Here is a 26,370-nt window from a genome sequence, read left to right as displayed (position 1 = left end):
CTCCTTTATACAAAGTTATAAACAGAAAAAGGACAATTAGGGTAAGTTAGTAGAAATGCTAAAAGGACTGACTGGGATATTGGGCCTCCTAGCCTCTTTTTGCAATAATTTGCCCTCCTTTGTTATTAATTTACTAAATGTCTTGATTTTCCTAGTCCAAAAAAGGACAATCTCCTATTCTGGACTCTGGGGAGTAACATGTTTGTCTGTTGCAGCAAAAATAAACAGCATAAACTTTTGTAGACTAGAAGAAGTGGGTCCACAAAAGCTTATGTTGTTAGTCCTTAAAGTGCCACAAGGCTCCTGTTTATCTTGGTCTGGTTTCTGTCGGTGGAGGAATAGATCAATTTTTTCAGTGCCACAGAACTGTGAGGTAAGCCTGAAGTGGTAGGGTCAGAGAGGTGAAAATATATTTTGCTAGTCTAAACACTGGGAGCAGGGATACTGAAGCACCATCTCTTCTTTGTGTCCTGAGAGCTCCTGGGAATTAAGTTCTCAGTGGAGAACTCCCAGTGAATGTCTGATCAAAAGTCCTCATGATGACCTTGTGGTGGATGTAAAGACTTTGTAAGGTGTGAATCAACCTAAGGTGTAGCAGTAGGAAAGACCAGAGGTTGGAAGTAGTGTTGCCAACCTCCAGGTAGTTGCTGGAGATCTCCTGCTATTCCAACTGAACTCCAGCCAATAGAGATCTGTTCACCTGGAGAAATTGGCTGCTTTAGCAATTGGACTCTATGGCATTGAAGTCCCTCCCCAAACCCTCCCCTCCTCAGGCTCCACCCCAAAACCTTCCGCTGATGGCGAAGAGGGACCTGGCAACCCTAGTTGAAAGAAATGTTCGTAGACAAAAGGTTCTTATGACCATACATGAGGAACCTCAAAGGCAGCAACCTGAATTCTACTCCGATATTTAGTCCATTGAAGGGAGCTGGAAAACCAAACTTGTAGGTGCCTAGAGATCTGTTGAAGGCAGTTAAGCATGGTGGTATCTGCTCTATCCTGGTGCTAGGCTAGGCCCCATAAATATTTTCCAACTCAATTAACAGGTCTTGCTTCTGGTGTCATGCTTCCTTCCCAGTAGAAAACCCATTTATAATTAATGAAGAGTATATTTTTTTCAGAAAGTGACTACCATAACCTTTGTCATCCTGTTATCTGCAGACATTCACAGCCTGGTGCAACTCTCACTTGCGGAAGGCAGGGACACAGATTGAGAACATTGAGGATGATTTCCGAAATGGCCTGAAACTCATGCTTCTGCTGGAAGTCATTTCAGGTATGCTGCTTGCCAGTGGTTTGATCTGTTGCACTGTACGTCTTTGGTGGTGTTGACTGATTCTAGTCACCACACCTAAAAAAGGATATTGCAGAGCTTGAGAAGGTGCAGAAAAGAGCAACCAATATGATCAGGGGACTAGAGCAACTGCCCTATGAAGAGCGGTTGAAACGCTTAGGGCTATTTAGCTTAGAAAGAAGGAGGTTAAGGGAAAACATGATAGAGATCTATAAAATTATGCATGGTATGGAGAGAGTGAACTGGAAGAAGCTTTTCTCCCTCTCTCATAATACTAGAACACGGGGTCATCTGCTGAATTTGGAGGGTGACAGATTCAAAACAGATAAAAGGGAGTATTTCTTCACACAACATATAGTTAAATTGTGGAACACCCTGTCCCAGGATGTGGAGATGGTTGCTAACTTGGAAGGATTTAAGAGGGGAGTGGACATGTTCATGGAGGAGAGGGCTATTCATGGCTACTAGTAAAAATGGATACTAGTCAAGATGCCTTCTATTCTCTCCAGGATCACAGGAGCATGCCTATTATATTAGGTGCTTTGGAACACAGGCAGGACAATGCTGCTGCAGTCATCTTCCTTGTGGGCTTCCTAGAGGCACCTGGTTGGCCACTGTGTGAACAGACTGCTGGACTTGATGGACCTTGGTCTGATCCAGCATGGCCTTTCTTATGTTCTTATGTGATGTTCTTATTCTCAGATAATGCCCAAAGCACCTTAAAAAGCCCCCAACAGCATACATACAAAAACAGATCTAATAAATAATAAAACTATAAAACAATAAAAATAAAGAGCTAAAACAGGAGCAGAAGTAAAAAAAATCAATGTCTAAAATATAAAACAGACATAGCAGAGATCTGTTTTCAAAGGCCCTCCAGAATAAACAGGCCTTTATTTTTTCCCAGAAGGCCTGCAAAGGTAGTGCCAGTAGTAAGTCTTGAAACAGAATTCTACAATTTGGGGACAACTGCAAAGAAAGTCCCTTCTAACCTCATCTCATAAAGTGAGTTTCCAAGAATAGTATGTTGGTTTGCAATAGAAGAACTGAAGAACTAGGTTCAAGTCCAATAGCATCTTACAGATCAACAAGATATTGGGGACTTTCGAGAGTCAACGCTTCCTTCGTCAGATTCTCAAAACTTATTATGCCCTTCAAAATCTTGTTGATCTCTAAGGTGCTGCTGAACTTGAATCTAGCTTTCAGCAAAATCCTACCTGCTGACTTCAGGTCCCAAGTAGGTTTATAGAGGAGGACATAGCCACTCAGATACTTTAGACCTGAGCCATTTAAGGCTTAAAAAGGTAAAAACCACTGGGATTAGAAATTGGGAGCCAGTGCAATGCATAAAGCCTAGACAATTTACACCAGCAAGGGGAAAATCTGTAGAGCCCTGAGGAAGAGTTGAGTATAGTGGGCACTGAGAAGAATAAAAGGAAAGCTTCTATAAGAAGGATAGGGGAAAGAGATGTATCCTTTCCTCTCTACTTTTTTCTTCTAACTCACAGGTACTCTAAAAATCACGTTCAATGAACTTTAGCTATTTCTTTCACTTATATCACATCAATTATGGCCCGTAAGTGTTCATAAGATTGCGTATATACAAGTGCCATATGCGCAGACTTACAAGAAAAGAGGGTGGTTGCCAGCAGCAATGAATAGAAGCAACAGGGTCTGGACAGGACTGAGCTACTCAGCATCACTGCTGGAGTCACACTGTTCTACAGCTGGCACCAGTAGCTAAGTTAGAAATAGATGGCCAATAATTTCTATAATATAGTGGTGTATTTATGTCAAGGTGTTCAGTTTGTTTATTTTGTTACACTAAAAAAAATTGTCCTGGCTTTCAGCATTACTCTCAAAGGAGCTTACAGCAGGAAAACACCACTTTACAAGAAGGATCAATAAACAGGAAAGCACATGTACCTTTGGATCTGGACCATCTGGTCTGAGAAGTTCTATTCATCATTCACTTCATCCATCACAGATGTTCAGATTTTCTGCATAGCTAGAAACCTTAGCTGGAAATGCCAATCTAGAAGGGTCTATGGGGTTCTAATAACAATCTCTCTTGGAACTGAGAAAGAGGGGGGAGTTAATTTTCCTGTGTTATCAAAAGTATACAGTTTTGTGTATTCATAGACGTGAAGTTTGATTAGGGTCTCCTTTTTCTTTGCTTCTCTCCCAGGTGAGCGGTTGCCAAAGCCGGACAAGGGCAAGATGCGCTTCCACAAGATTGCCAATGTCAACAAGGCCCTGGATTTCATTGCCAGCAAGGGGGTCAAATTGGTATCCATTGGGGCTGAAGGTGAGTATCAGAGCTCGGGGCTGGTTCCCCATCCTGCAGTCTCATGGAATACCTCCAAACCAAGCTGGAATGAGGAATTGCCAGTCCCCAGAAGTTCAAAGTTCTCACACCCTGTTTACTTATTTATTAGGCCACATATAGCATTTCCCCCACCCAATGCACTTCATATAGATTATTTCACAAATCATCACAACACCTCTGACAAGCAGGCCACTGGTATTTTCCACTGTGTTATAGGTGGGAAGTGGAGGGGGGCAGCTAAGAATGAGAGGTGGTAGCTTGCCTAAAGTAATCCATCGAGATCATGATTGAAGTGACATTTGAACTGGGGGCATCAGAATGGGGGGAAAAGAGGACTTTTGCATCCTGTTTCAACAATAATCAGTTAGATGGTTTCGGGAAGTGAGGCATGAATGCAGTGAACATGCTGCCTCTGAATCATAGTTGAGTTTTTGAGAACTTTTGTGCACATGGCCTCCAGACCCAGCAACATTAATTTTGAATTAGTCAGTTAACCATAGAACTTCATCTCTTGTTAATTCTGCTGGACTCACAGCACATTCCTAAGGAGAGTTACTCCATTGAAATGAATGGGCTTAGACTGGAGTAACTCTGTAACTCTCCTTAGGAATGCACACTGTCAGTTTTTCAAATGCTCCCCCGCCCAGTTGGTTCATGCTTGAGTATGTGTCCAACATATTCTGCAGTGAAGATGAATTCATCTTCTCTGCGGTCTTCTTATCCTCCTTTAGTAATCCTTTGCCCACCTTTGTCATTTCTGACCATTTAACTACATTTGCAGGTTTGTTTTAATGTTTTAAGCAATATGCTTGTTTTTGCTTGCCTTCCTGGCTCACAACTGGCATGCGTGTTTGCTTTTTGTATCAGAACAGCTCTAGGAGTACCAGTAATGCTGAAGTAATTGCTAGGTATTGCCTGCCCTCTCCCCTTTGAAACGCTGAAAATGCTTCCAACAAGTAAAAAAGGAATTTGAGATGGAAATGAAAGAAAATTAGACTTAGAAGGCATGTTCCCATTTCGGGCCCCATTTAAAGTGTCTCATCCGAGTTCTGTGAAAGGTAGATAAGTGGGGGCATGCTCTTTGCCGCCTTCTCTCTCCCCTTTCCCATCTGCCTCTGTCAATCCAAGCAGATGCTGCTTTTAGCTTGCTCTTTCCACTCTAAGAAGTCTCTCCCTCCTGCCTTCTTTTCCAGAAATTGTGGATGGGAACCTGAAGATGACTCTGGGCATGATCTGGACAATCATCCTTCGGTTTGCTATTCAGGACATTTCAGTGGAAGGTGAGCTTGGCAGCTGGGCATAGACAGAGGGTTTATCTCTTGTGTTATCCCAGTTTGCATCCCCAGTTTCAAGCTGGAAAATCTTGGAGTGTAGAGGGCGTGTTGTGCCTCAAGGTGCCTCTTTTTCCTTTTCTTCCAGAAACCTCTGCCAAGGAGGGGCTGCTGCTATGGTGCCAGAGAAAAACAGCTCCCTATCGGAATGTCAACGTGCAGAATTTCCACATTAGGTAAAGGCTAGGCTTTAGAGCTGGCTTTGCCCAGGGGTGGGGATGCATGTACTTTCAGGTTAAAGGTCCAACAGCAGAACACACAAGCTGCACTCAGTGAGCAAGGTTGAACTCAGATGCCGCAGAAGGACTAGTCCAAAATATTTGGCATCTGAGATGAACAATCAAAATAGTACTTCCCTTCTCCTCCTGAGAAAAAGACAATAGTAAATTGAATAATGGGCAACTTGTCACCCTACCTTTCACAGTTGTGAGGCTACGATGAAGGAAGGAAGAAGCACTTATATTGCCTTGAATTCCTTGGGAGAAGACAGGATACAAATGTGATAGCTAGCAGCGTGATGCAGGTGTTAGGATCCAGGTCATGCTGTATGGAAGTGAATGAAAATGGAAGAGGCAGTGTGCTGAAACTCTCCTGAAACTCCCCCTCCCCCACTTTTCTTCTGATCAGCTTGGAACCTAGGGCTGACCTAACTATTCCTATATTTACTTGCTTCATTATTTGTCCACATTTCTTATAGAGACTACGCTTCACATAATCCTCAGGTCACATCTGGGTCCACCATAAGGATGTATGCTGCAAGTTCACTCTTGTGGGGGACCAGTTTGCAGCATGCGGAGAGAGGTTCTTAAGCATTCCTCCCATGTTGTTTTCCCAACTTGAACTCTCCCTGGGGATTCCATTTGCCCCACTGGGGAGAACTGTGTATACCCTATCAATATACATAAAATCCCAATCAGGCAAACAGTGCCACTCAGAGCCATTGGGGGGGGGGGGTCCAAAACACCCAAATTGGGGTCCCACACAACCTGGGAATTGAATTCCTAGCAGGGCCCTCACAGTGCATGTCTGACTGAAAGCGCTTATGGCAGACCCAGATAACCCTGACTTGTATAGCCTGGGCTAGCCTGATCTTCTCAGATCTCAGAAGCTAAGCAGGATCAACCCTGGATGGGAGACCTCCAAGGAATACCAGGATCATGACACAGAGGCAGGCAATGGCAAACAACCTCTGAATGTCTCTTGCCTTGAAAACCCTACTAGGGATTGCCATGTCAGATGTGACTTGAGTTACTAAAACATATTATGTATATACATAAATACATTCCATGCTAATATATTAAATTTTCCCCCTCCCTGCTAAAGGTAGGACTGGTTTCCCTTTGCGGTGAGACACACATCAGGTCAGTTGACTGAGCCTTCCCAGGTCTTTCAGACTTGTGAGAGCATTCTGCCTCATGATGTTTTCCTGGGTCTTCTAACAGGCTGTATGAGCTACTCCTGAGCAGCTGGTGAGCTACCAGTAACTTGCCAGCTACCTGATGGAGATCACTGATCTAGACACTATTGTAGAGATCCTGCCTCAGTGCAGGCTGTGTTCCAGACTTCCCATCAATGATTTCTGCTTCACTACCCGTTTTCTGCATGTTTGTGCCTTTGCATGCCTGATGGAGCTACAGCACTTTTCTGTTAGGCCCCGGCTAAAAACACTTGCTCTTTCCCTCTTTTCTCACCTTGTTCATCTACCTGTTTCAACCGGTCCTGCCCTCCAGCTGGAAGGATGGCCTGGCACTGTGCGCCCTGATCCATCGGCACCGCCCTGACCTCATTGACTACGCCAAGCTCAGAAAGGTGCTGGCTTCCTCTTGCATTCTGGATCCAATCATTCCCTTCAGGCTTTCTGCTTGTCCACTTCCAGGCCCCGGCTTGTCTCTATTCCTGTGTCATGGTCCCCTTAGAGACAGCCTGTGCATCCCCCCCCCATTAAGCTTCAACAGCCAGCTGTAGCAAAGAGGGCTCCAGTTTTACCCCACAGAAGGTGGTAGAGGAATGGGTGGGTGCGTGCAGAGTGGTTCAACACAACTGTAGCATGTTGCAACAGATACTTTGGGGCAAAGGAGTGCCTTCTGTCCATCTACCTATCATCTTTTTAAAAGTGTGTGGCCTCACACTAATCACTGCTCCTCCAAAGTGAATAACCTGAGGAGAAATGAGTTGATTCTACATCCCTTAAAAAAATCCACAGAATGCAGAAAAATAGTTTTTGGAAAAGGAGGGGAATTGAAGCAACTGTGCATGGTTGCTGCACTCATGCTACCAGAGTGTAGATGCAAACCCTCAGTGGGCTGGGTGGTCCTTTAGACTGAAGGGAAGTAAGTATCCTTCTGTTTTCTTTCCTTTAGACCAGGGCCTAGTAGCATTGGGAGGAGAAATCAGGGTCAAGTAATTTTTCCTTCCTTCAGGATCCCTTCAGCAGTTAGCTTGTCCCTTCGCAGTTTAAAAGAGTCCTTTATAAGGGCAGGGTGGATTTAACAGGGATAGAGAGAAAAGGTTTAAAGGCTCTGGCCCCCCCCCCCACAAATTTTCTTTTTAACTCTCCCATGTGGTGTAGAAAATGGGGTAATCCTTCCCCCCACCAGCACACACTGTATCAAAGGATTTGGGGCCAGCTGCTGCAAGCCAATCCCTCCCTCCCACAGAACAGAAACTCACTATGTTAATTTCTGCACAGGATGACCCCATTGGGAACCTCAACACGGCATTTGAAGTGGCTGAGAAATACCTAGATATCCCCAAGATGTTGGATGCAGAAGGTGAGTAAGCCACACATATGGGTGCTGTATTCCCTCCCCAGCAAGCCAGCTCAGGGCGGGCAACATCATTTAAAACCTAACTACTCTACAAAGAGTTGGTGAAATGGGATTTGGGCAGACCAAAGTTAGCAGGTGAATCAGCTCAAGGAAGAAGGGAAAACTGGCGAAATCCCTCTCCTCCAAGACTGAGATCAAGTCATGCCAAATACTTCTCGTGTGGGCCTTTGGGAGACTATGCCTGTGATGCACAAGCTCAATTGCCTCATGCAGATTCCTATATAGCATGCTCTTCCCTTACTTTCAGCTCCTTCCTTCTCCCCACAGATATCGTCAACACCCCCAAACCAGATGAAAAGGCCATCATGACCTACGTCTCCTGTTTTTATCATGCCTTTGCTGGTGCAGAGCAGGTACCAAAACTTTTATCTCATTTCTCATGGAGTCTACAAATCTGCAGTTGAGAACTGTAAAAGACAAGTTACTTGAACGTTCTTCATTTCCCTTATTTTCTTTCTGATTAAAAAAAAACAGTGTAAGGGTTTTGCAAAATTCTGCCCCTCCCTCCAACAAACGTTTTTAAAACCACCAAAAGTGATTTTTTCTGCTGGTGGTGAAGCATGTCATGGAACGGTATGGTATGGTATAGCCCAATCTTGTTAGATCTCGGAAGCTAAGCAGTGTCACTTCTTGGATGGGGGACCACCAAGGAAGACTCTGCAGAGGAAGGCAATGGCAAACCACCTCTGCTTCTCACTTGCCTTGAAAGCCCCTTGCTGGGGTTGCCATAACTCAGTTGTGACTTGACAGCACATATATACATATAATTCATTCTAGATTAAAAAAAAAATGAGGTCCCAAAATTGGAAATATTTTAGCAGTGAATTACCAGGATTCATTTGGAAGACATCACTGGCTGATCTGTTTAAGGATGCTCTAAAGGTGTCTTTATGGGAACTAGACAACTTCCAGAGGTTCCCTGGCCCCACTGTCTCATTTTCTTTTGGGGTTTCTAACCAGTGCCTCTTCTCTCCCTTACTTCCAGGCTGAGACAGCTGCCAATAGGATCTGCAAGGTGCTTGCTGTCAATCAAGAGAACGAGAAACTGATGCAGGAGTATGAGAAGCTGGCCAGTGAGGTACCTAAAACTGCTCAGGAGGGAGGCCCCACTGCAAGATTCTGGGTTTGGTTCTCTATAGGCCTTGACTCCTGGAGCAGAACTCCTGGCCTCAATTACTGTGGTTAGAAGTGCAGTCCACAGATTTAAAGAAGCACATCTGTGGGTGTGGAGGAAAAAATGAGGAGAGGGTGTGGGAAGCCAAAAGCCCTGGATGTTCTACCCAACTCTGGAATTGTAGGATGGGACCACTATTTTGGGTTCTCCACCTTTTGCTGACATTCTGTCTACAAAGAGAGGGGCAATGGGATGGGGCAGAACAGATTTAAGTCCCTTTAATTTTCATCCTGGCAGCTCCTGGAATGGATTCGCCGCACCATCCCATGGCTGGAGAACCGTGTGCCAGAGAAGACCATGAGCGCCATGCAGCGCAAGTTGGAGGACTTCAGGGACTACCGGCGTGTGCACAAGCCCCCTCGTGTCCAGGAGAAATGCCAGCTTGAGATCAACTTCAATACCTTGCAGACAAAGCTGCGTCTTAGCAACCGGCCAGCCTTCATGCCTTCCGAGGGCAAGATGGTCTCCGTAAGTCCCAGGGAACAGCAGTGTGGGAACCGGATACACTTCTGGCCATGGGAGGGGCTCAGTCACCAATGTATGACCCCAGGGTTCACATGGTTCACAGGCACATCTTGGTACCCTTGTATCTTAGAGGGTGAAGTGCCTGGCTGTCATGTGATACTAAGTCTCTTCTGGTAGGTGTGGCATCACTCCCTGAGTCCTGCAGTTGTGGCTTTTCTGCAAGAAACCCACAACCGCTACCAAGTCCTTTATGGGTTTTAAAAATGAGTAACCTTTGTGCTTCTAAAAGTGAACAAAAACCCTAAGCAGTATCTTAAAGTTTTAACTCTCAGCAACCTCCTTTTGGAAATTCTCCTACATAAGCACCAGTTAAATGGGACTTTCCAGTGGATTGTACCCTTTTTATACTTATTGCCAGCCTGTCTCTAAAATTGGAACAAGGCAATATACTGAACCCTGCTGTGAAAAGACTTAAACACATTTTTCATCTCTAGATTTTCTGCACTTGGTAGACTGCTGTTTTCAGTTCACACCTTTAGTTCTGCCAGTTATTGAGTGGTGATTATCTGAAGGGGAAAAAACCCTTTGAGAATTAAATGCAGCAGTGCAGTGTAGAGACAATAGCTTTCAAGAGACTTGAAAGTAACTATCTTCCCATGATAGACTCATTTCTTGTGTCCCATAGTCATCTTTGGAAACAGATTTTACAAGTCTAAAAATAAGGATTGTTCATTAGCTTCCAAATGATTGAAAAATGAACCAAAAACCCATTCATCGTTTTTGTAACCAAAGCAACTGGGAATATTAAATTAATACATTTGTTCCACTTGTTTCCCTGGTGCCTGCCAATCTGGTTAGTGAACTAAATGAGGTCAGAGAGAACTAGAGATATGAAACTGACATCTGAGCTTTCCAACCAGCAAAACCAAGAAGATCTTGCAACAGAGGAGGTTGAAGGGGTAATTAGAGGAAGAGGGAAAGAATCAGAAGAGAGCAGGGGATATGAAACTGACAGTAAAGCTATCTCCTTGAAACAAACAAAAAAACCAAAACAAAACCCTGTAATGAACAAATGAAGCTTCTGAAATGAAAAAGAAAAGTGTACATCCTTTATAAACAGTGGAATAGACACCCACGCTATCTGCTTCCAATTATTTTGTTCTTTCTTAAAGCAGATAGACCATTTGTAAAACCCATCAAGGACTTACAAAGCCAGAATGATGTTGTCCTCTGACCAAGTATCAAAAGTATATGGTTAGTTACTGCCCTTTTGATACTCTGTGGAGTGTGAATCTGCATTCTACACAGAAAAACACCAGGAGTGGTGGAAAGGCTGGGTGCTGCTGGGGCTTTGGGGGAAGCCTGAGTTGAGGCTGCACCATCTGTGTGCAGGATATCGCCAATGCCTGGAAGGGGCTGGAACAAGTGGAGAAAGGCTATGAAGAGTGGCTGCTGACTGAGATTAGGCGCCTGGAGCGTCTGGATCACCTGGCTGAGAAATTCAAGCAGAAGGCCACCCTGCATGAGAACTGGACCAGAGGTACCTCCCCCTGACCTCGGGTCCTCGGTCTGCTCTGCCCATGGCTACCACACACCCCTGGTTCTAGTCCTGCCTGCACTCAGTATCCCTCTCCTTCTTCCACAGGGAAGGAGGATATGCTCTTGCAGAAGGACTATGAGTCAGCCACTCTCTATGAGATCCGGGCGCTGTTGAGGAAGCATGAGGCCTTTGAGAGTGACCTGGCCGCCCACCAGGACCGTGTGGAGCAGATTGCAGCCATTGCACAGGAGCTCAAGTGGGTGTCAGGGAGAAAAGAGCACTGTTCTCCAGACTGGCTCCCCATCTCCTCCCTAGCCTAGCTTTTTAAGAGCCTTCTAAATCTCTGACTTCCTGAAGCTGGGGGTTAATCATATATTCCCTTTTTATTCCACTAAAAGATGAGGGCAACTTTAGCCATTACAGGTTTACTTACATAATTTGAACATTCCTGATCATGAAATTGCCAGCTTCCATCTGCTGTGAGGTCTGCATATGCCCTGGAATTGTTCGCCACTTTAGGGCTTGGGAGTAGAAGGCACATGCGTTTGCGTGTGTCGCTTCTGATGTCCTGTTCTGGGTGGCAAATTGGACAGGCCCAGTCTTTGCCCCAATCACACTGCCTTTTCTTTGGTCCCCACCATTTCAGTGAGCTGGACTACCATGATGCAGCATCCGTGAACGCTCGCTGCCAGGCCATCTGTGACCAGTGGGATACCCTTGGAACCCTCACCCAAAAGAGGAGGGATTCCCTAGAGGTGAAAAAGTCAAGCTGGGAATATTCCCTTTCTTGGGGGGAAGAGGGTGAAGAAGTCTGTACCATGCCATGGCCTTGCCTGAACCTCTCACCCTAGTTTGTCTCCTCCCTCCCACCTAGCGTGTGGAGAAACTGCTAGAGACCATTGACCAACTGTACCTGGAGTTTGCTAAGAGAGCCGCCCCTTTTAACAACTGGATGGATGGAGCCACTGAAGACCTCCAGGACATGTTCATCGTGCACAGCATTGAGGAGATCCAGGTGAGCCGACTGGACTCCTGGTTCTCACTCGCTGCCTCAGCCCTAATATGCTTTAAGCAACTGGCCTAGATTAGAAGCAGCAGATATCCCCCCCCCCCTGCCCCATATTTTACCTCAAAGAGCAAGAGTGGGTCTTGTGTGTGGGTGAGAAGCCTGGGAGGTTTTCTGTTCTCAGCTCTGCTGAGGATGTTGGGAAGTTTAATATCCAGGAGTTCTAATCACCCCATGTAAAGAGGTTTATAACATTAGATAGACATTATCTCGGAACTCGGGGCCATCCTGTTACGTTGATTGGCAGTGAATTCAGGAAAATCAGAAGAAGTATTCCCCATAAGGAAGGGAGGCAATGCCATGGAAGATCAGGGATGGGAGGATATGCTGGAGAGCTCTTGCTTTCCTCTTCCGACCTCCCCCCATCCTGGTACAACTAACTCGACCTCTCCCCCCACCCCACCCCCAGAGCCTGATCACAGCCCATGAGCAGTTCAAGGCTACTCTGCCTGAAGCCGACAAAGAGCGCATGGCCATCCTGGGCATCCAGAACGAGATCCAGAAGATCGCCCAGACCTACGGCATCAAGCTGTCAGGGGTGAACCCCTACACCAACCTCAGCCACCTTGACATCGCTAACAAGTGGGACACGGTGAGAGCCGCTTTAATACAGTGCACGTGGGTAACACAGCTGCCATGTTTTCAGCTGCGCCCTCCAGCAGTCTTGTGTCATCTATAAGGGATTAGCTTTCAGCAGTTCTCTCCACCCCGCCCCAGCTAGTTGTGCTCCTCCTCAATGGATAAAGCAGGCAACCTCACGGGAGCTCCAGGCCAGAGAAGGAACACAACACTCACCTCTGACCAGGAGGTTATAGCCAGTGTGATGCAGGCTTGGACCCAGGAGACCCAAGATCAAGTCCTCACTCGGCCATGAGCCTTGTTGGGAGACCTGGGGCCAGTGGCTGTCTTACAGCCAGACCTACCTCATAGGGTTGTTATGACAATAAAAACAGAAAGGGAGGACCACATATACTGGCTTGAACTCTTGAGAAGAAGGGCAGGATAAAACTAAGAGCTGCAGTCTGGTCACCTGCTTCTGAAATGAGAAGCAGGTTGTTTTCTGGTAATAAATGTGAAGTCTGTTCATCAGGCAAGACAGTTCTGCTCCTCTTTTTATCAGGAGAGGTCCTGACCAGTGGTTGCTGATGTTGTTTCACCCCCTCCTGATTAATTCCTTGATCTTAAGGCAGCTGGTGCTGAAGGGGTGGTTGTCTAAGAATAACTGAAGAGGCAGATAGGCCCTGAGGTCCCATAGTTCTTTCATACTTTTTCTCAAGAAGGGCTAGCTTTGCTCCTAGCCACGAACAAGCTTTCTGGGGGACTGTTCCTCCCCTCTTCCCACGACTACATTCTGCCTCCATCCCCACTGCATGCCAGTTACAGTCTGAGCCTAAATTGCTTGTGCCCCTTATGCTCCCTGTAGGTGAAGCAGCTGGTCCCACATCGCGATCAGACCCTGCAGGAAGAGCTGGCAAGGCAGCAAGCCAACGAACGCCTGAGGCGCCAGTTCGCTGCCCAGGCCAACATCATTGGTCCCTGGATCCAGACAAAGATGGAGGTAAGGTCTCAGCCAAACCCATCACAAAAGAACAGCACCTTTGGGGGCGGGCCAGATTACTGGGACCCAAGACTACTTGGCTCTGTCTAAAGGGGAGACTACTCATTTATTCTGAGATTGCCTTTAAGTTATAGCTTCCAAGATGACAAAGGAGCAAGGCACACAGTTAAAACAGTACTACTAAAACAATCAGTTAAAAAAACTGCAGTATCAATAACCAGTAATTGAACGCCAGTCTAGTGGCTTAATTAAAAGGTGGGTGGGTAGGAGCTGGGTAGGAATAGAATAGACAGGCAGCGCGAGCCCCGAGGGCAGACATCAGTGAGCTCAGACTTATCTCAAGCCTTAGCCAGAACCTAACTTGTCTTTTTAATCCCTTGCTTTTCGATTCTGTGTGTTTTTTTTCTTTGCCCACCTCCTAAATTCTGACAAGGGAGCCAGCGTGGTGTAGTGGTTAAGAATGGTGGACTCTAATCTAGATAACCGGGTTTGATTCCCCACTCCTCCATTTGAAGCCTGATGAGTAACCTTGGTCCAGTCACAGTTCTCTCAGAACTCTCTCAGCAAATGTGGAGGCAGGCAATGGCAAACCACCTCCAAACATCTCTTGTCTTGAAAACAGGGTCACCATTAGTCAGCTGTGACTTGATGGCACACACAGTTTTGAAAAGGTTCCTTGTCCCAGGAATGAATCCAGGGAACTTATGAAAACAAGGAAGGAGTTTTTTGTTTAATCTTACCGGTGGCATCCCATGATTGTAGAGGAAGGAACCCCAAGCAGGTCCCAGTGCCAGGTCCCAGACTCTTAAGCCCTGTGCTAACAATGGCTTCTTCTCTGCCCTCTCTTTGCAGGAGATCGGCCACATCTCTGTGGACATCAGTGGGTCCCTTGAGGACCAGATGAACCACTTGAAACAGCATGAGCAGAACATCATTAACTACAAGGCAAACATTGACAAGCTGGAAGGTGACCACCAGCTCATCCAAGAGGCCCTCATCTTTGACAACAAGCACACAAGTTACACCATGGAGGTAAGGCTGAAGGAATGCTGTGGAACACAGGCAGGATGGTGCTGCTGCAGTCGTCTTGTTTGTGGCTTCCTAGAGGCACCTGGTTGGCCACTGTGTGAACAGACTGCTGGACTTGATGGGCCTTGGTCTGATCCAGCAGGGCCTTTCTTATGTTCTTATGAATGGACGAGAGTGTGCATGTGTCTAGGGGTGCTGTGAAGCAGAGCTATTGCCAAAACTCAGCCTCGGGTGAATCCGTCCTGCATGTGGCTGTGGGTATATAGGTAACCTCTGTTGTTGCTCAACCTTATTGACAATGCCCACTCTTGTTACCTCAGCACATCCGGGTAGGATGGGAGCAGCTGCTAACAACAATTGCACGCACTATCAATGAAGTTGAGAACCAGATCCTGACACGCGACGCCAAGGGCATCAGTCAAGAACAGATGAATGAGTTCCGGGCTTCCTTCAACCACTTTGACCGGGTGAGGTGCCCTTGCCCCACCGATTCTTGTCCTCCCCCCCTCCCCCCCTCAAATGCAACCAGGTCGTAAGCATTCAGGCTCAGCTTCCTGCCAAAACACCTCCACCTTCAGTGGAAGTGGCTCCTTTGATCATCAGAGTTGTGTTGCTCTGGGGCAGAACAAAGGGACCAGGGTCCCATGTTCTGTATGTTCACTGTCTGACGAGGGGAGTTTTGATTCTCCAAAGCTTATATCCCCAAAATCTTGTTGGACTTTAAGGTGCTACTGGACTCGACTCTAGCTCCGTATAGTCCCTTGTTGTTTGCTTCAGCAAGCACTTGATGGTAGCTGAGAACGGGGTTTGGCTGGGCCAGACTTAGTATTTCAGAAAAGGGAGGAAATCTGATTGGCGGGTTCATTGGTTCATGTGACAGTTTTGAGCTTGCTCACTTGCTTCCCACTATTCTGGGCCTCTCTCAGTAACCATTCGGCTTTGCTGAATGGAGGCTGTTAACAGAGTGGGGGCAACTATAGTACAGGGTTCCTGGGGATAGGTGGTACTCTATCAGTTTAGATAAATCCTCCCTTCAGGGGTATGTTTGGGACTGGAGTATATGCTTTCCTCCTAACATTCTCCTCTTTCCACCTGGTTCCTGCTGCCTGGTACCCATTCAGAAGCGGAATGGCATGATGGACCCAGATGACTTCCGTGCCTGCTTGATCTCCATGGGATATGACCTGGTATGAGACTACCTGGCTTGGACTGAACTGGGATGGTTTTCCCCTCCTACTCAAGGAACTGCTTTTCTGCCATACACAACAGAACGTGCTTGAGACCAGCAGGTGTAGTTGAGCAGTTCTGGAAAATGGTGTTGGCAACTAGGTTAACTGATGGGCCGGTTGGCTAGAGAAAAGCGGCATGGGTCAAGTCCCTTCGGGCAATGTGCCATCACAAGGGTACTCAAACCTGAATGCTGCCATCACCACCCCACACACTACTGAGTCTGCCAGGGAAAGGAATCTTGTGGGTGTCTCCAGAACTTTTTGTTCTCATAGAATTAAGTGTCAGGGAGATCCTTTGGTCTTCTAGGAGTAGTTGGCCTGTTTTTGTTGATGGGCTGCGAGCTACCTACTACAGGTTTACGTGTTACCAGAAATGGAGTGGGTGGGGGACAAGCCAGCTTTGGGACAGTTTACAATCCCATTCTGGAGTTCTAGGGTTGCTCTGGGATAGGTCATCAGAACGTACTTTGGGATGCCTCAACCCCCAGCCTTCTCCGTATTGACCAGAGTGCCTATTACACCCTAGGGCGAGGTGGAGTTTGCTCGTATCATGACCCTGGTGGACCCCAACAATACAGGTGTGGTGACCTTCCAGGCCTTCATTGACTTCATGACTCGCGAGACAGCTGAGACGGACACTGCAGAGCAAGTCATGGCCTCCTTTAAGATCCTGGCTTCAGACAAGGTGAGTGCAGAGACCCACAAAGCACAACCGCAAGGAAAGGGGCCTTGCAGAGGGGGGCCTCTTGTGCTCACAGATGCAAAAGAAAAACCACTGCAGGGATTGTGCCAGGCATGAACGATGTGAAAGGAAAAATGGAGTTTTGCTCCCTACAATTCCCCATTAATATCAAGAAAACGGAGATTTGTAGGGAAACTCAATATTGAGTTTCAAGCCTGTCTTCACACTGCTATAAAGCGTGTGAGCAGCACTGCCTGGAAGGGCTCAAATCAGAGCCCACAAGTTCTACTTTATGACTTTCTTGACACCACTCCTTCCTCCTCCTGCAGAACTACATCACGATAGAAGAGCTGCGTCGGGAGCTGCCACCAGAGCAGGCTGAATATTGCATCAGCAGGATGACAAAGTACTCAGGAGCAGATGCAGTGTCTGGCGCTTTGGACTATGTCTCCTTCTCCAGCGCCCTGTATGGGGAGAGCGACCTGTGATCTCCTCCCCAGCCTGCCATCCCCAAACCCACCCTCTCACCAGAAAAGGCACGTGGGAGCAGAATGAATTCTTCCTCCCCCCCCCCCGCCATGGGGACTAATGCAAGGGAAGCGCTATGTACCCCCGCTGCATCCAGGGCAAGAGGTTGAGTCCCCCATCTCCTCCCACAAGCTGGGGCTGGTGGATCCAGGGTGGTCTTGGCTACGAAGCTGTCCTTGTCCTCCCCCCCCCTTTGTAGAAGCTGCCGTGTCTCGTCTTTGCTGCTGCTGCTGAGCTAGTTGTGCGTCCGTCCCCCCCAGCCAATGCTCTCCCGTCCCTCCTCTTCACACCCTTCTTTTCTGGCTGTCCCAGCCTCTCCAACAGATGAATCAAATGTTGTTCTTTCTCATGGTCCTCCAGGAGGGCCGACTCAGCGACCGTGAGAGCCGTTCTGCGTATAAAGCAGCCACCATCTGTGCTGGGCCTGGAAGATGGGACCAGGGAGGAGGGTGCCGGGGAAAGCAGCGGAGAGCTGGCTGGGAAGGAGTGCTGCACCAATAAATGGCACACACTGGAGGCCCACCCTATGCAGAGGTGCTGTTTTTCTTTGCCCACACTGGAGATGGATGACCACCCCCTTTTAGCTGGTGCTGTTACACCACTTGCAGTCACTGAGAGGCTTCCTAGCAGATGGCTGTTTATTAGTGTAATTTCTGACGTACCGTTTTCACTAGCACAAAAATAATGCTTACGGCCAAGGACAGCCCTTCTGTCCAGCTGCTCCCCTAGAAGAGCTTAAAGGCCCAGGGGAGCACAGACATCTGAATAAGCATCAGGATTGCTCACAGGCAGGCCTGCAGCAGAAGGAAAGAGCATCATCACCAATGACATCGTTTCCACCATTGTCTGTGCTGAAATTTGATAAGCGGGAAGAAAGATGCAGCCCACTGGAATTGTAGCACAGACAAGAGTCTTATAAGGGACAGCAGCTGACTACAGAAAATGGGACTGCCCTTTTCCCCGAACACCAACCCCACGACCAACCATCAACTTGATAATGTTGCCTTGATTTAGGACAGATGACCATTTATAAAGCCCTAGACACAAAAGGGCTTCATAGGCCATCTAGTCCAATGCCTTGGCCAATGAAGGAAACCAAAAAGCTGGGGTGGGGAAATATTTCCCCACCTCAGGTGGACTTGTTCCCTGCTACTTTAGGAATATAGCCTCTGCAAGAATTTATGCCCACACGAGCAGGTTCCCCACAAACTGTGCCACCCCGTACAGGCATCACTACAGTCCCAAAAGATACATCTGAGCCCATGCTAGGAGGACAGGCACCATTCAGCACCATCAATTTTTATCCCTTCCCCACCTCCAAGGTTGCTCAGAGAGGTATATATGGGCCCCTCCCCCTTTTGTACTGCTAACAACTCTAGGAAGTAGGGTTAGGCTGAAATAGGATGGTGGTTCTACCCCCTAAGCAGAGTGTCTTGACAGGGTGTCTGAATGCACAGGCCACTCCACCACAGTAACCCTCCCCTGCCCCCTCGAGGGAAAACTGCTTTCTGCTGGCCAAATGAAGGACACAACGGCCTCATTAAAGTACTTTTAATAATAAAAATAGAGCTCTTTGGGGCTGGGAGGAAAAGCCCCCAGGGGGTCTATAAAAAGGGTGGCTGGCTCAAGGGCAGAGGTGTGCAAGACCACCGGCACAGCTTCACGTCAGCTGTAATCCGGTTTCACCAATGGCTTCTCCCAAAATCACACAGGCACTAGAGCTGCGGGAGGCGGGCTCTAGTGCTTCATGGCACCCTCACCGAACTAAAGTTCCCAGCATGCAGCGGGCAGCTACGCCAAGAAAGCCATCTGAAAACCCGTTTTTTTTTTTCTTAAAGTCTGCGGTGTAGCCACGTGCCAGCGTGTGTGGAAGGACTAGGTTGACAAATGTTCTCCGCTGGTGTCAAGAACAGAGGGATAAGCTGCTGATACTGTTGGCAGCAGAGGTCCACCTGGACAGGGAGCAGATGGGCAGGTGTCCAAAGAAGGCCGGGTCCGTCATGGGGTGCAGGAGGAGGAGGAAGAGGACCACACCCAACAAATAGAAGAACACCACCAGGAGGCGCTGTGGGTGCTCCAGTGCTGCGCCCACAGCGGGGAATCCAACGTAGTTGCAGAAAGAATGGCAGAGGACAGGCCCAACAAGGTGCCCTGTGGGGGGAAAGGAGGAAGAGAGGGTCAGAACCCTTTGAAATCACCATTTAAAATCTAGCCAGAATCTAGGCAGAAATGAGTGGCTATGAGTAAAGATTCTTTCCCTTCCCTAGTACTCATAACATTTTGCATCTGTGCATAGAACATGTGATTAAACAGAACAAGATGTTATTCCAACTGGACAACTGGGTTAAGGGACTTTTTGTAATCTCTCCAAAGCTATCTTGTCCACCACTAACCTGTCCTGATGAAGATGAAGGCTGTGTAGGCTCCAAAAACAGCTGTGTAGGAGAACTGGAACACTGCAGGGAGAGACAGCAGAGTCAGAAGCTGGGCCAGGGAGCTGTCAGGAGAGGGTGGTGACACACGTACAGAGACCCTCACCATTCCATTACTTCCTCACATTTATGTCCCATGCTTCCTCCAAGGAGCTCAAAGCAGAACACTGGGATGGTGTTATCCCTGTTTTCCACTCACATCAACCCTGTGAGGTAGGTTAGGCTGTCCACTGACTGTCAGTGTTTTGTGGCCTTAGCAGGGATACTCTGGGCTAACATCCAACAGACTAACCAATGCACTACCACACTGGCTCTCTCCTATCTACCCATCACAATGAAAACGGTTTTTCTAAATTAGTTTAAGTGGTGTTAAGAACAACTTTTAGGAATGAGGAGCCATCTAGATATTATGCAAAACGAGGAAATAGAAGTCTGGACAGTACCACTTCAGACTGCGGAGCGGGGGGCATGTTCCCCAATGTCTTTCTCTGCATGTAGTAAACTAGTAAATTAGGGACATGGTTGTCTTAGACCTAATTATTACTTGTTATAAGATTTTTATATGATTCCTTCCTCCAAATGAGCTCAGGGTATGGGGTTTTCCTCGCCTCCATTTTATGCTCACTTTGGCCCTATAAGGTAGGTAACATTGCATGTGGCTGACCCAAAGTCATCTATGGACAAGTAAAAGACTTGAACCTTCCTTACCTTTTAAAAGGCGCCCATAACTAAAAAACCCTTCCCCAAACCCAGCATTTGTTGGCGTACCAACGGAGCAGATGCCTCGTACCTGCTGAGAGGAAGATGCTGGCTGTACTTCCCTGGCGAAACCGCAGCTGCTCAATCACATGGTGAAAGTGAGCTAGGAGGAAAGAAAATGGACAGATTAAGTGTATGTGCCGGGACATGCCTTCTGTGTGCTCACCTGCTGCCCCCACCCTGTTACGGGATCCAAGGTTCACCCAGGGAGTAACTGGCAGAGGGCAGGGAAATTTTCTGCAGAAATTTTCAAACAGGGCTCTGTGAACACAAACACACACAAAGCTTTCTATGACTGAACCGCTGGGCCTTGTGTGTGTGTATGTGTGTAAGTGGGGACTTTCAGTTTCGGCCCCACAAGAATATGGCTCCCATGTGGAGGAACGGTTGGAAAGGACGAGGCGAGGGCAGGGCAGCCCAAAACAGCGGGCATTCATGCAGAAAGCACGGCACTCACCAACCCCAAAGAAGAGTGGGCAGGTGAAGATGGCAGGTCCCAATCCTGTGCAGGGGACGAGCATGGGCAGCATGCAGGCGCGGAATACCAGCTCTTCCGTGAGTGGCGCGATGACCTGGTTGCGGAGCCAGCGCATGTCGGTCAGACAGAGCACCCAGAAGTGGGGGTCTGGGGAGGGGGAGCAGGAGCAATGTTACTCACAGCCCACCCATCTCAGCCTCTTCAGCCGTGTGGCTGCAGCACCTCTTTAGACATCAAATTAGGGCATGTTTAGGAGACAGTTCTACAGGAAAAAGTCACCAGTCCCTGTAGTGTTTCCGTATTAACAATGAAAAGAGTATTTAAAAATATAGGTGCGTGTTTATATTCTGTTGGATTTAAACAAGTCTGCACAGTTCTGCGCCTACACAACTTGGCAATGAGTTTAAAGGAACTGGCACACGACCCAGCAGACAAGTAAGCCATTCTCCCAGTCCCCATAAAAGGACAAAAGTTCCCCTTAACAACAAGCAAGCAACCTGAATAGCCCTGACTAGCCCAATCTCATCAGAGCCTGGAAGCTAAGCAGGATTGGCCAGTTAGGATGGGAAAGCACCAAGGAAGCCCAGGGTTGCTATACACAGGAAGGCAAACCACCTCTGCTCATCTCTTGCCATGAAAACCCCATGGTTCTGGGTTTGCCATGTGTCGGCTGCAACTTGACAGTACATTATTATTATTATTAAGAACAAACAGCTACTACTGCTGGTATATTGACAGGGGCATAATGTTATAAGATTAGGAAAGGACGGGGGGAATGGCTTTTGCTTGAAGAGCTTCCTGCTCTCCGAGTACTCCCACAATGTCCAACCTACATGGCCTTACCAAATGCAACCTTTAAACCATCCACCAGGTCCCAAGGGCAATCCATAGACAGCTGGATGAGGGGCCCAAGAAATAAGACCTGCAAGAGGAAGCGCCAAGAACATTTTCACACATGCACACACACACAAACAAGCAAACAGCATTTCAATTTCCCAAGGCAAGAGCCAAAAGCAACAAATCCTAAAACCTTGCTGAAGCTATGCAAGTCTGGATCTGACCCATGACTGAACAGGAGACCTTTTGGGAACTATATGTACACTGCTTGGAACTCCCAAGATGAAAGAAAGTCTGAATGGTAAAAACAAACAAACAAACATACATTTCTCATATTGTTAAATTCGGGTGGGTTGACAGCAAAATTAAACAAACATCTAGTGGCACTTTAAAGACTAAGAAAAAATTTTCCAGTACAAGTTTTCATGATCCAGAGTTTACTTTATCAGATACATGATCCATAGCAGAAACAAATACACTTTGTGCAATCAGATCAATAGAAAAGAAATAAATTTGGTTAATCTGTCAAATGCCACTGTTTAATTTTACTGCAACAGGTAAACATGGCGACTTGATTGCACTTAACACACATACCCCTCTGGAATTACTAGGGAGGAGAGTCACTTTGAAAACATTTTCCAGAATGGAGGGTAAACAGAAGGACAAAATCCTCTTTTTAAGGAGTACTGCGGATGTTTTCAGAAGCATGGCCAAGAACACGAAGTGCCACTTAAGTCAAAGGGAGCCGGGAACCTTAAGTTTGGCTGACAGCATTGAGGTTCAGTACACAGAAGTCACTCACCATGGTTAGTAGCAAAGGCAGCAGCATGGCTGGTAATATGCCCTCAAGCCGGAAGCCCATCAGAGCAAGAAGGGATGTACCTGGCTGAGCAGAAGAGGAGATGTTCTCATCAGTACCTGGCAAATACTTCCTAACCCACTTCCTAACCCACCTATACAGTTCTGCTCAGTTTGCTGCTGGCAGAGAGCACCTCACCACAGAAAGGAGATACATGTATGATACAAGCAACTGACATATACCAAGCTACGTCAATGGTCCATCCAGCACAGAACTGTACACAATGGAGTGGCAATTGGGGGAGTGAGGGCTAAGCCTAGAATAAACTTGTGAAATACTTCTTCCATATCATCCCATCCACATTTATAAACTTAAGGTAAAGCCCTGGGGTGACATCACATCCCGATGTTTACTAGGCAGACTTTGTTTACGAGGTGGTTTGCCAGTGCCTTCCCCAGTCATCTACACTTTACCCCCAGCAAGCTGGGTGCTCATTTTACCAACCTCAGAAGGATGGAAGGCTGAGTCAACCTTGAGCCGGCTACCTGAAACCGACTTCTGTAGGGATCGAACTCAGGTCGTGAACAGAGCTTTTGACTGTAGTACTGCAGTTTACCACTCTGCACCACGGGGCTTCTTTTATAAACTTAGGAGTCATTACAAAATCTATTTTGTTCATGAAAGGACAAATTTGCTACGTCATGGTAGTGGGCTGGCAGTGTGGGATGAATCTTCTTCAGCTCCAGGGCTGGATAAAGTGTATCCATTTCCTTCTTCCTGCTTCCTGAATAGAGAAACCTGGGATGTTAATACATCCAAAGCACGTGGTCTACCATTGACCTACAGCTGGTGCTCTGGTTCTTACACAGCTAAGAGCTCACGATTACTTGAGCAAACGAGCCAATCCCCATTCTGCAAGGGAAGACAGACTTCCTTAATCCAGATGCCACCGGGATAATTCCTTTTCCAATCTCAAATGGTTTTGCTTGCATTTATGGTCAAAGCCACCCCAAGGAAATATTACTGGGGATACCACTACACCACCCCAATCTCTAATGCTGTCTTGTCAGCCTATGACGGGAGGAGAATAGTATTTCCATGACCCCATATGAAAGACAGGGGCAACCAGGGCCGGTGCCAGTCATTTTTGCACCCGAGGCAAGGCTAACGACTTGTGCCCCCCCATTGCCAACCAATTTTCAAAAACAGATGTCTTTTAGAAAAAATAAAAGCACAAAACTTTTTATCAGACATTATAATTAATTATATTCCATTGTACTGCTGTATTTATCTTAAAGTAGAAAATATAAATGTGCAGTTGCATTTTTTCCCCAAGACACTAATCTGTTAAAAACAGGGCCCCTCAGGCCAGTTCTGCGCCCCTCTGAGGTCTGCGCCCTAGGCGACCACCTAGTTCGCCTAATGGTAGCACTGGCCCTGGGGGCAACTCCCCCGCAAAGAGACCCCAAAGAGGCACAAGAGCCACCCAAATAAAAATCACGAGATAGCAAGTTGAGAGCCAGCGTGGTGTAGCAGTTAAGAGCGGTGAATTTGGAGAACCGAGTTTGATTCCCCACTCCTCCACATGAGCGGCGGAGGCTAATCTGGTGAACTGGATTGGTTTCCCCACCCCTACACATGAAGCCAGCTGGGTGACCTTGGGCTAGTCACGGTTCTCTTTGAGTTTTCTCAGCCTCACCAACCTCACAAGGTGTCTATTGTGGGGAGAGGAAGGGAAGGAGATTGTAAACCAGTTTGATTTTCCCTAAAAGGTAGAGAATCGGCATATAAAAACCGACTCTTCTTCTTCATAGATCGCCAAAAGATTTTGGCCAGGAATTTCTGGGCCTGGTTAAGACCGTCTCACCTTAACACCTGTCACCTCTTTCCAGACCCAGATGAAGACTGGTGACAGGCAGGACACAATGAGGACGCTTGTGAAACGGCGTCTGATGACGGCAGGGTGGTCCCTGGAAGGAGAAAGGTGCAGTGAAGGATGCGTATAGGCAGGGAGGGGGAGAGAGGCTTCCTCTTTGGAACAGACACAGAGGAACCAAGACAGAATTCCCGAGCCCATCTCAGTGTCTGCTTACAGGAGCAGTTATCTCCCAGTAACAACCCCCACCCCCGACTGATTTCAGCCTGGTCAACAGGGATGAACTGGAGCTTGGCAGGAGTTGGAAGAGAGGAAGCGTGCCCTCTTGCCTCTCGCTCAGCCTGGCTCACCCCCGACCCTGATCATAAAAGCAACAGCAGGGCTGTCAGCATCCGTGCGACCAAGAAGCATGGCTGCAGCTAGCACATGAAAACGCGAGCAGCTCTGCAACTCAGGAATCCTGGTTGGGTGAACAAGTTGCAAAGGAAGTCGGCCACTGACCTCAAACCAGGCCCTCCACACGCCCCCCCCTTTCCCCTCTTGCAGGGAAAGGGCAGGCATGCCTAAACTTTTCCACCGTATTAAAACGCCCGGAATTAGGTCAACTGCCTGCCTTACTTGGGCTGCCGTATATTCCTGGGGGCGGAGAAGGCGCAGGTGGGCCGCGGTAATCTCCCTGCCGGAGAGGTCACTTGGGCGGGTGGGGGGAGCACCCCCATCTCACCTGTGGGCAGACCGGTGTTCTCCCAAAGGAGGGGGCGCCATACCGCTGGGCCGCCCGTCTCACCTGGCCAGGCTGCAGAACAGAATCCCCCCCTCCCCGGTCTCACCTGGGCAGGTGGCTCTTCCAGACATAGAGGCTCCCGACGTAGGAGCAGGCCAGGCTCAAGCAGGACAGCAGCGAGGCCCAGCAGAGTCCCGAGCTCGACCCTCCCGGCCCAGCCGCCGCCGCCGCCTCCGACATTGGAGCGCTGCAGGAGAGAGGCAGGCAGGCAGGCAGGCAGGCAGGCAGGGCCGCGTGGAGGATCCCCCCGCCTCCCGGCCGCGGAAGAGGAGGAAGCCCGGCAGCCGGGCCGGCAGCGCAGCGGAGGAAGGGACGGGGGCGGGCCAGGCCGGGCCCGCCGAGCGGGTGCAGCGCCGAGACCCCCCCCCCCACCAACCGGGGACTCCACCCACCGATCTCCCCCGCCAGCGCTTCCCATGGCAGGCTCCACCTCTCCGTGCGCGCGGGCCGCCTTCCCCTCTTCCAGCCGCCCGGTTGCACGCCTCTCTCGATGGCGTGTCCTGCCGCCTCCTTGCACACAGAATGGTTTTCCGTGTCGTTATTAGCAAGACGGGACGTACGAAAACGAACGTCAGGCTAGCCCACGTATCCGGGTTTAGAGACCTTGCTGGAAAACCCATTCCACGTTTTCTTTGCAACTCTTTTTGTGCTGTAATGTATTTCAATAGATCCCATGCAAGTCTATGGACAATCCAGTCTCCTTTAATGTTAAATGGGCTGTGCAGCCTCTCCCATTGCTTCTAATGGGCTAGCCTGTCATTCGTTTTAGTACATCCCACCAGGACTCGTGTCCACGGCCGGGGGGAACGACACGAACCGTTCCTTTTTAAAATAAATATCCGCCGTTTTTAACATCTGCAAGGCTGCACATGCTGTGGAAGCCGTACACGTTACATTTCTGCGTGTTACCGAGCTCAGGAGCTTCACCTTTCTCCACTGGAAAGGAGATTCAGACACGCTGTTATTTTCGCATGGTGCAGCAGACAACACAGAACATGACCGCTGCTTTGCAACTTGCCGAGAGCTGCAAAACTCTTTCCCCCCCCCCACATTTCTCTCCTCAACCTTTCCCTGCCCCAGTGCAATTATGGCAGCAGCAGGATAAAGGGATCCTGCCTTTCCTAGGTATGTTCCTGTCCTTGCTTCCAGAGTTGGCATGCCTCTTGCTGCTACTGACTCATCACCCCCTTCTGGAATGTGCATTATTCTGTTATCACTGTGGATGTACTCCTTCATTTATGGGGAGTTCCTCTGCCAGTGTTGTGAGCTGCTCTCCAATTAATCTTTGTAATAGAAAAGACCAGAGCTCTCTAAGGATTTTCTTCTGTTTTTATTGTTTACATTCCAAAACA

The 26,370-nt window shown here is 48.0% G+C and overlaps 2 protein-coding genes across 3 annotated transcripts in view; one reads left to right on the top strand and one right to left on the bottom strand.

The window, feature by feature from the left end:
- ACTN3 (actinin alpha 3) overlaps positions 1–17,091 on the top strand; it is a 39,025-nt gene extending 21,934 nt beyond the window's left edge. Inside the window, exons 2-21 of the mRNA XM_056852457.1 lie at positions 1,162–1,276; positions 3,483–3,602; positions 4,817–4,903; positions 5,043–5,130; positions 6,685–6,763; positions 7,644–7,725; positions 8,050–8,135; positions 8,768–8,860; positions 9,194–9,424; positions 10,814–10,961; positions 11,067–11,217; positions 11,608–11,716; positions 11,836–11,976; positions 12,437–12,619; positions 13,451–13,585; positions 14,438–14,617; positions 14,935–15,081; positions 15,736–15,801; positions 16,370–16,528; positions 16,855–17,091. Of these exons, the coding sequence (XP_056708435.1) occupies positions 1,162–1,276; positions 3,483–3,602; positions 4,817–4,903; positions 5,043–5,130; positions 6,685–6,763; positions 7,644–7,725; positions 8,050–8,135; positions 8,768–8,860; positions 9,194–9,424; positions 10,814–10,961; positions 11,067–11,217; positions 11,608–11,716; positions 11,836–11,976; positions 12,437–12,619; positions 13,451–13,585; positions 14,438–14,617; positions 14,935–15,081; positions 15,736–15,801; positions 16,370–16,528; positions 16,855–17,013 (2,559 nt within the window). The 3' untranslated portion in view covers positions 17,014–17,091. The remainder of the gene's footprint in view (positions 1–1,161; positions 1,277–3,482; positions 3,603–4,816; positions 4,904–5,042; positions 5,131–6,684; positions 6,764–7,643; positions 7,726–8,049; positions 8,136–8,767; positions 8,861–9,193; positions 9,425–10,813; positions 10,962–11,066; positions 11,218–11,607; positions 11,717–11,835; positions 11,977–12,436; positions 12,620–13,450; positions 13,586–14,437; positions 14,618–14,934; positions 15,082–15,735; positions 15,802–16,369; positions 16,529–16,854) is intronic.
- Positions 17,092–18,921: 1,830 nt separating this feature from the next.
- Positions 18,922–25,198, bottom strand: RCE1 (Ras converting CAAX endopeptidase 1). 2 transcript variants are annotated; one of them, XM_056852458.1, is made up of 8 exons: positions 25,065–25,198; positions 24,226–24,328; positions 22,362–22,445; positions 21,566–21,644; positions 20,702–20,869; positions 20,276–20,347; positions 19,447–19,509; positions 18,922–19,204 (listed from the first exon to the last, which is right to left on the bottom strand). In XM_056852458.1, the coding sequence occupies exons 1-8, from the start codon at positions 25,196–25,198 to the stop codon at positions 18,957–18,959; spliced, it is 951 nt and encodes a 316-aa protein (XP_056708436.1). In that variant the 3' UTR covers positions 18,922–18,956. The 2 variants fall into 2 exon arrangements, with proteins under 2 accessions (XP_056708436.1, XP_056708437.1); XM_056852459.1 differs by lacking the exon at positions 25,065–25,198 and having other exon boundaries at positions 22,362–22,441; positions 24,226–24,325.
- Positions 25,199–26,370: the final 1,172 nt, after the last annotated feature.

The sequence above is a fragment of the Euleptes europaea genome, chromosome 7, assembly GCF_029931775.1.
Source record: "Euleptes europaea isolate rEulEur1 chromosome 7, rEulEur1.hap1, whole genome shotgun sequence".
NCBI lineage: Eukaryota > Metazoa > Chordata > Lepidosauria > Squamata > Sphaerodactylidae > Euleptes > Euleptes europaea.
This window is presented reverse-complemented; position numbering and strand designations above follow the sequence as displayed.

Coding starts and splice junctions, on each gene's coding strand:
- RCE1 (XM_056852458.1), bottom strand. CDS start 25,198: ATGTCGGAGGCGGCGGCGGCGGCTGGGCCGGGAGGGTCGAGCTCGGGA. Junction 24,329..25,064: donor TGGAAGAGCCACCTGCCCAG/GTGAGACCGGGG, acceptor TTCTCCTTCCAG/GGACCACCCTGCCGTCATCA. Junction 21,645..22,361: donor TGCCTTTGCTACTAACCATG/GTGAGTGACTTC, acceptor TTCCTCTTGCAG/GTCTTATTTCTTGGGCCCCT.